This window comes from Rhinopithecus bieti, unplaced genomic scaffold (genome assembly GCF_001698545.2).
Source record: "Rhinopithecus bieti isolate Rb0 unplaced genomic scaffold, ASM169854v2 scaffold_32264, whole genome shotgun sequence".
NCBI lineage: Eukaryota > Metazoa > Chordata > Mammalia > Primates > Cercopithecidae > Rhinopithecus > Rhinopithecus bieti.
Genome location: NW_016813984.1, coordinates 689,705 through 699,160, shown reverse-complemented (window position 1 = coordinate 699,160; position 9,456 = coordinate 689,705). Strand labels below are relative to the sequence as shown.

The 9,456-nt window shown below is 40.5% G+C and overlaps 1 protein-coding gene across 1 annotated transcript in view; it reads right to left on the bottom strand.

The window, feature by feature from the left end:
- Positions 1-5,329: 5,329 nt before the first annotated feature.
- Positions 5,330-9,456, bottom strand: part of UTRN (utrophin) — a 604,813-nt gene continuing 600,686 nt past the window's right edge. Inside the window, exon 74 of the mRNA XM_017849334.1 lies at positions 5,330-7,338. Coding sequence (XP_017704823.1) covers positions 7,330-7,338 — 9 coding nt within the window. The 3' untranslated portion in view covers positions 5,330-7,329. The remainder of the gene's footprint in view (positions 7,339-9,456) is intronic.

The following is a 9,456-nucleotide window of genomic DNA, read 5'->3' as shown; positions in this document are numbered from 1 at the left end:
CTACAGAGACAGGCAGGCTTCCTTGAGCTGCTGTGAGCTCCACCCAGTTCGAGCTTCCCAGCGGCTTTGTTTACCTACTTAAGCCTCAGCAATGGTGGGCGCCCCTCCCCCAGCCTCGCTGCTGCCTTGCGGTTAGATCGCAGACTGCTGTGCTAGCAATGAGGGAGGCTCCGTGGCCGTGGAACCCTCCTGGCCAGGTGTGGGATACAATCTCCTGGTGTGCCCGTTTGCCCAAAGCGCAGTATTGGGGTGGGAGTCACCCGATTTTCCAGGTGTTGTGTGTCTCATTTCCCCTGGCTAGGAAAAGGGACTCCCTTCCCCCTTGCGCTTCCCAGGTGAGGCGATGCATCGCCCTGCTTCAGCTCTCGCTGGTTGGGCTGCAGCAGCACCGACTGTCTGGCACTCCCTAGTGAGATGACCCCAGTACCTCAGTTGAAAATGCAGAAATCACTGGTCTTCTGTGTCGCTCGCGCTGGGAGTTGGAGACTGGAGCTGTTCCTATTTGGCCATCTTGCTCCACCCTATAAATGGTTCTTATAGTTCTATTTATTACATGGCAGTCACATTCCAACTGGAGAATATTTTATTATTTTTTAGAGATAGGATTTTGATCTGTGACCCAGGCTAGTGTGCAGTGGTGTGATCACAGTTCACTGTAACCTCAAACTACTGGACTCAAGTAATCCTCCCACCTCAGCCTCCTGTGTAGCTAGGACTATAGGCAAGTACCACCATACCTGGCTAACTAAAACAATTTTGTTTTGTTTTTAATAGAGACAGGGGCTTCACTATGTTGCACAGGCTGGTCTGAAACTCCCAGCCTCAAGCAGTCCTCCTGCCTCAGCCTCTGAAAGTGCTGAGATTACAGGTATGAGCCACCATGCTTGGCCTTGGATGTTTTAGTCACTTACAGGAGAAGCTGGGAAATTCCTATTCGTAATTAGGCAAAGAAACAAAACATTTAATAATCAATATTTTAATATTTTTGAAAAATGACCCTAGAAAAAATAATATCAAGGACTAACTGTAATTACATCCCATGGCAACCTGGAAACTCTTCTCATTTAATTATTATGATGGTTAACTTTATGCATCAACTTGACTGGGGTAAGGGATGATCTGATAGCTGGTAAAATGTTATTTCTGGGTATGTCTGTGAGGATGTTTGTGGAAGAGATTAGCATTTGAATTGGTACACTGAGTAAAGAAGATTGCCCTGGCCGGGCACGGTGGCTCAAGCCTGTAATCCCAGCACTTTGGAAGGCCAAGACAGGTGGATCATGAGTTCAGGAGATCATAGACCATCCTGGCTAACACCTTGAAACCCCGTCTCTACTAAAAAATACAAAAAAACTAACTGGGCGAGGTGGNCATTTAATTATTATGATGGTTAACTTTATGCATCAACTTGACTGGGGTAAGGGATGATCTGATAGCTGGTAAAATGTTATTTCTGGGTATGTCTGTGAGGATGTTTGTGGAAGAGATTAGCATTTGAATTGGTACACTGAGTAAAGAAGATTGCCCTGGCCGGGCACGGTGGCTCAAGCCTGTAATCCCAGCACTTTGGAAGGCCAAGACAGGTGGATCATGAGTTCAGGAGATCATAGACCATCCTGGCTAACACCTTGAAACCCCGTCTCTACTAAAAAATACAAAAAAACTAACTGGGCGAGGTGGCGGGCACCTGTAGTCCCAGCTACTCGGGAGGCTGAGGCAGGAGAATGGCGTAAACCCAGGAGGTGGAGCTTGCAGTGAGCTGAGATCCGGCCACTGCACTCCAGCCTGGGTGATAGAGAGAGACTCTGTCTCAAAAAAAAAAAAAAGAAGAAGAAGATTGCTCTAACCAATGTGAAAGCATCATCCAGTCCACTGAGGGCTGGAATAGAACAAAAAGGTGGGGGGAAGGGCAGATTTGGTCTTCCTGTGTGATCCTGGAAGGCTATCTTCTCTTGCCTTGAGACATCAGCACTCCAGGTTCTCCGGCCTTTGGGCTGAGATTAGGACCTGCACCATTTGTCCCCCTAGTTCTCAGGTTTTGGGGTTTGGACTGAACTTACCCATCAGCTTTCCGGGGCTTCCAGCTTGCGGACAACAGATGGTGGGACTTCTCAGCCTCCACATTCGTGTCAGCCAATATTTCATAATCAATCTCTTTCTACATATCTATATCTATCTTATTGGTTCTGTTTCTCTGGAGAACTCTAATACAATTACAAATTCAAAATTTGTGATTTCTGAGGACAGATATTTGAGGACAGAGCTAAGCTGAAGGCAAATTTTCAGTTTATTTCTCCTAATTACCCATAAAATTCAAAACTACCAAAAAAGAAGCTGTCTTTAAAAGAATATCTGAATTTAAGCATATGTGTCAACTGCAAATACCCTAAAATATGCCACAATTTGAAGGCCTCCAAAATGAGAGATTAGAGATAAGTTTGTTAGTTTATGCAAAGTGCAAATAAATGCATGTTTCTAAACATGCCCCTTGGGAGGGACATGTGCCCTACTGATTTGGTCAAAGTGAGGAGCCTCCTACATGTTGTGTGTTCTTCCAGCTAAAATGTTTTAACAATTAAAACTGAACAAAGCTTCATCTGAGCAGTTTATTGTAGCATCTTTATTCCATTTCTCACATAGTTTTCTTTTCTTTCCTGTTTTTTATTTTTCCTAATTTTGCTGTAAGTTTTGACATCTTCTTCTCTTAGGACTTTAGGCACAGGCATGCTAAATTTTCCTACTTGTTTTTTCTTTTTTGAAATTGCTTTGTTAGCTTGGAGTGAAAGGGCTGATCTTCTTGATCTTTGTTTTAAAAGATGCCCCTGTAAAGAGGCTACTGCTGTTTCCGTCCACTGGAGCAGTGGACATGAAGTCTAAGGAAATGGATACTTTATGTTCTGGCTCCAAGTTCTCCGCTTAGCCTATCTTAAGGTTTACATGGTGAAACCTAATGGCCACCAATTCATTACGCTTTCTGTAGCTATACCTATCCTTTGTCCTTGACTTTTACAGTTTCTCTCAGTACAGACATGAAATGTATTCCCCATACCAAGACTTGTAATTTGCTTTGACCAACAGAATGTCGCTGAAGTAAAGATGTGCCACTTTTCAGCAAAGGCCTCCTTCTGCATGCCCACACTTCTCCCATTGCATGAGAACATCCCTAGGTTAGTCTGCTAGTGGATCAAGGAACTCATCCAAGTGTTCCCAGTTATCCTAGGTTAACCATGCCACATTGGTCAACAGCCACTCAGCTCCCAGACCTGGGTGCAGCCCAGCCAAGATCAGCAGAGCCCTCAAGTGATCCAAAGCTGGCCACAAATGTGTGAGCAAGTCTAACTGAGATCAGAAGAGTCTGCCTGGAGTAGCTGAACCCCATATACCATAAGCTAAATAAATGCTTATTATAATGCATGGATTTTATGGCTCCCATGCAGCATGACTGTGGCAATAGATAACTGATACCACAGGCAGTGGATGCAATGTAATTGTGATTATCTCCTGCTCTCTGTAGCAGCCTCATTCTGGTCACTTAACTAATCTCACAAAAACATAAGCTGACGTTATATGTCAGTGAAGCTCTTGGACCCTACTCATAGGTTTAAGCAGTAGTGTTAGTGGTGGTTTACTGTATTATCATTAAGTTCTCCACTAATGAATTTAGAAAGGCCTCTGAAAAAGCTGACATACTGAAACAGTGAATGTGGGTGGGAGAAAAGCTACCCAAGAGCAAACTACAAAGATTCTCTGTCTATCATTTATCTATCTATCTATATCTATCTATCTATCTATCTATCTATCTATCTATCTATCTATCTATCTAATGTATCATCTATCTCTATGCCTTCACAGTATATATAGTATACTGTGCCTTGATTGTAACATATATGTATATATATATATTTATGATATATAACAACCTGAAGGCACAGTATATGTCTGTAGTCTATTTTGTGTTGCTATAACAGAATACCACAGATTGGGTAATTTACAAAGAAAAGAAATTTATTTCTCAGAGTTCTGGAGGCTGGGAAATCCAATATCAAGTGCTAGCATCTGGTAAGGCCTGTCTTGCTGTGTTATCCTGCGGTGGAAGATGACAAGGCAGACAGCATGCAAGAGAAAGTGAGAGAACCCAAAGTGCTTTCGTAATAAACCCACTTGAGATAGCAAACACACTTCTGTGATGACATTAATCCATTTATGACCTCTAACCTCATGATCCAATCACTTCTTAAAGGTCACACCCCTCAACACTATGGAACTGGGGATTAAATTTTCAACACATGAACTGTGGGTGACACATTCAAACCACAGCAGTATGAAAGCAAAACTAGTTTGTTCTCACGTCTATTTTCAGCTACCTAGTCAACAAGTTGCTGGAAATCAAGTGTTTTCTCAGGAATGCTCAATGTCAGCAGTACTTAATGGTATGCAGGATGTTTAAAATGTTTGTTCATCAGAATGTATCAGTCTTCTTTATTTTAACAAATAATATAATTTGTTAATAATATATTAGATGATTTTTCTCGTTCATAGATAGCTTTTAATTTTAGAATCAAGCAACATGATTCTCAACATTGTTTCCCACTGAATGGCTTCAGAAATTGATAAAACCTACTAGTTTGGATAAAAATCACACACTATTTGAGAGCATGAAACTAAAAGTAGATTTGAAAGGAACTTAATGTCAATAGCATCTAGTTATTAAAACACTCAATAGGGTTTATGTACACATCTTTTTTTTTTTTTTTTTTTTTTTTTTTTTTGAGACGGAGTCTTGCTCTGTCGCCTGGGCTGGAGTGCAGTGGCCGGATCTCAGCTCACTGCAAGCTCCGCCTCCCGGGTTTATGCCATTCTCCTGCCTCAGCCTCCGGAGTAGCTGGGACTACAGGCGCCCGCCACCTCGCCCGGCTATTTTTTTGTATTTTTAGTAGAGATGAGGTTTCACCGTGTTAGCCAGGATGGTCTCGATCTCCTGACCTCGTGATCCGCCCATCTCGGCCTCCCAAAGTGCTCGGATTACAGGCTTGAGCCACCGTGCCCGGCCCTATGTACACATCTTTACATCCAATATTACTTTTCTTTATCAAACAGCCTTCTATCTATAAAATAAATTGAGAATCATGTAATTATATGTATGTGTAAGAGATGGGGGACAGAGAGAGAATGAGAGCAACAGGAGACTGTATTAGTGTATATGAGAGAAACTGCAGGAAAATATGTAGATATATCAAGATACAGGCTCTCTCTATATCTTTATTTCATAAATGTGCATTCAAAATTCAGATTCTGTCAGTGAACCCAGCTGAAGAATATCAAAGTCATCTTGTGTTAAAATCACTTTTATTCAGGATGAAAAATACAATATGTAACCAGATGATGACAGTCTGTGATTAGTTCTTTACCATATATTTCAAAAGAACTACATACTTACTTCCCATGGTTGTTACTACAATATATTTCTTTTTATTTATTATTACTTAGAAGGTTACAATGTAGTGTTTTACGTAGCTTTTCCTTAACAGCAGATAGAGGACATTTTGCATACAAATACAGGCAGAAAGAAAATTAATACATGACTTTTTAAAGTAAGAACAAGGAAGACACCAAATCTACAACTTGGAGTTGAGAGTTCAGGGAATTGTTTTTTCTTTAAATAGATGCTTTCTTGGGTATGACATGGCCTGATAAAAGCTCTAGACTTTGCAGACTGCAGCAGCATAAAGCAGTTTCCAATGCAATGGATGAAGATGGATCTGAGGTAGAAAGGTGGTCATGGCTTTCCTTTTATATAAAACAATTTTCTTCTTTTCAAAATATCTCTGCTGCAAATAGACACCCTTGCCCCCCAACCCACCCAACCTATTCTAAAATAACAGCAATTTCTAACTTTAAGCCTCCTTCTGGCCAGATCCCAGCTAAAGAGAACCCAAAGTTAAAATGTCTTTATGTTTTGAAAGCAAATATGTTTGAATCAAAATATACTATTTTCACTTTTTTTTTGGTTCCTCTACATTTGGTAATTAAGTAACATGTTTAAACTGAATCAAATAAATGTTAAATCAGAAGCTAAACCAAAATACTTAACTGAATGCACTCAAAGATGTAGGTGGAGGTACCATCACGTAAGCATTAATTTCACTCTTCTGTAGAAGCAGTGACATAGATTTTTGATAAACATTTTTTCCAAATATATTGATCAAGTGAAGGGTATAAAAACATCTGATCTTTCACCCAAAAGGTAAAACAAGCTGTGCACTAAATGTGTGTCTGCTTTCAGTAAGAAAACAACTAGGAGATTCAAGAACTATTAAGGACTTGAAAATACAAAACAACAATAAAATTATCTTTGAAGGGAACTAAAGACAATGATGTGTTCTGGTGTCACCATAGGTAAAGGTGTGCTGTGCATATAATGATGAAAATTAAGACATAGGAACTAGGAAAGGTTGTACTAAAGTTTGTTTCTGTGTCAAAATGAAAATATGCTTAAGTGGGCAACCTTTGGTAATATGATCTTTGAGATTATCATAATGTAGTCTTCTTTATCAAATAGATTAAGACATTAAATAAATAATTAATTCCTACTTACATAAAAAGGGAATAAAATGCAGGAAAAAAAATCCCAAAAGAAATGCCATTTAGGCCCATAGGATTTTTATTATGGTTATCCAAGTGGACAGCAAAGAAGTAAGTGGGCAACGTCAAATAAAGTTAAAAGACATACACAGGGCTGTAGCTTAAACCATATGTGTATATATATAAGATATTTGAAATTTATGAATTTATTTATGTGGCCAAATCATGGAAACAAATACATGGGATCTATTTGGTTATATGGCTGATAAATTATAAATAACCAAAACATTGTGGTGAAAGAGTCAAAGAAATAATGAAGTTACTGTGCAACGTTAATAAGAACAGCAGAAGGAATGCAAAAATGTAAAGTAGTTTCTAATTCTTATGTAAGCTTTGTCATAGTTATTAAAAAGATGGTATCATATTAGAAAGCCCCCACCCACTTTCCCAATGCTGTATACATTATACAAATCTGTGACAAATGTATTACCATTTCCAAATACCTCTCTGTTCATTAATTTACACTTGCATAGAAAGGGAAGAAGAAAACAATAATATATGGTTATTATAAAAACAAAATATCCATATCTCTTTGGATAGTCAGTGTTTTACTCTTTCAGTAGAACACACAGTCAGCACTCAACACTGTGGGCCACGTAGCCATGGAGCTTCTGATTAAATGGAACTTGGAATTGGCATTTGCTGAAAAGGGCAACACTGTATCTCAGGAAACATTGGCTGGCCGAATCACATTGCCTGTGGGAAGGGAAAATAGCACTGTCAGAATATTTGCATGAAACATCACAGGAAGCAGAGATCTGTCAATTCTTGAAGAAAATAAAAGTGCTTCTTTCAGGAGTCTTAACTCCCATGTGACTTTTGTTTTCTGCAATGAGGTCCTTCCCTCTCATGATGAAGTTACCTAGTCTGCTTTCTATCACTGCAGCTGATTTAGAGGGAGGTCTGAAAGTCTTTTCTCTTGACCAGGCTGGAAGCTAAGTTAAAATGGAGAGGACTTCATTTCTTTCTGCTGGAGGTGAGTGAATGAGGCTCGTGAGTGAATGAGGCTGGTGAAAATATCCCATGTCTTCCTGGGGGACTGTGGGAGGTCATCTGTAGAGGGGGTACCCTAACAATGCCAACCCATCTTGATCCCAAGCTGGAGTCCAGAGAAGAGGAAGAGAAGGCAGGAATCATAACCCAAGTGTGTGCAGTGGTGCCAGTTAAAGTTAAATGTCCCAGGTCAGAGACAATATAAATCCAGGCCACACTCACAGAAGTGGTATCAACTTTTTGAAGGGAGGGTCAAACTTTTGGTCTTCTAAAAGGATTTTGAAATTAGAAAAAAACAAAGAAAATTATAAAATGAAATCATCCAAATTGGACCATGCCTCATAAATCATAAAAGGCCATTCTGAACTCTCAGGAAAGATACTCAACTGCTTTACACCTTATTTTATGGGGGACTTTAGCATAAAGTACTGCTCCCTGGAAGCATGTTCCTCATTGTTGCTGGAAAAGCTGCCCACGGAGCTCCTCCTTTTCCCAGGTATGCTGAAAGCGGCAAACTCATTTGACTCTGGCCTAGAGCCTATTCTCCATGACTATACAAACTTGGATTCTTCAGACACTTGCTTCTCCATTGTGAACATTTGATTGCCATGTTAGAGGGAGCAAAAATTCAGCAAACACTGATGGGTTCCAGGCATTGTACCGAGGTGAGGCCCTCCTGTGAAGCAGGTGTCGAAGATATCTCAGCCAGGCAGCCTCATTCAATTCTAATATGAGGTAAGTGCCAGCCATAGTAAATTCAAAGTGGTTTGAGGACACAGAAGGGGAGAGATTAACTCTGTACAAGAAAGGAACATTTTGTTACATACTAACATTGATAACTGAAACTCTGGCACAGATTCATGTTGAATATAAAGCCAAGAGGAGTTTTGCATTCTGTCTATATACTCCATTATCCTTGAGAATTAGATGTGTCTATTAATTGGACACACAATATTTCTCCTTTTAGGTGTCAGAATTCTAAAAATTTAAGATCAGGCTATGTAAGTATTAGCTCAACCCTCCATGTGAAAATATACAATTTTCATGAATTTCCATTTGACCCAAGACATGATAAATGAAGAAGAGAGAAGGAAAGGAAAATGCTGAAGGGTAAAGCAAAGAACCAAAAAACAAATGGAGAGGGAAGGAAGAAAACGGGAAAGGGGCCTCTTGTATTGGGTTAGATGTTTGTTTCATCCACTAAGTTGCTGTATAACCAGGAACAATTTAGCTCTTTGTAAACTCAATTTCTAAAATCTAGAATCAGAGTAGGAGGACAAGGCCTCCTAAGATCATTTTCTGCTTTAAATTCCGAGCACTTGTATTATAATAAGTGTTGGAAGATTTTAAGACTCTCTCTTCCCTCCTTGCCTTTGTCATTCACAGCCTCATTCCACCTGGGGACCATCAGGACTAACCTCGTTGTACCCTTTATCCTTAATTTAATGGCCACCCCAAAAAGCTCTAGACTCCTGGTCGCTGTTCCATCACCTGTATTCTAGTCATATAGAGATCTGGGGGGGCGGAGCAAGATGGCCGAATAGGAACAGCTCCAGTCTCCAACTCCCAGCGCGAGCGACACAGAAGACCGGTGATTTCTGCATTTTCAACTGAGGTACTGGGGTCATCTCACTAGGGAGTGCCGGACAATCGGTGCTGGTCAGCTGCTGCAGCCTGACCAGCGAGAGCTGAAGCAGGGCGAGGCATCGCCTCACCTGGAAGCGCAAGGGGGAAGGGGATCCGTTTTCCTAGCCAGGGGAACTGAGACACACAACACCTGGAAAATCGGGTAACTCCCACCCCAATACTGCGCTGTAAGCA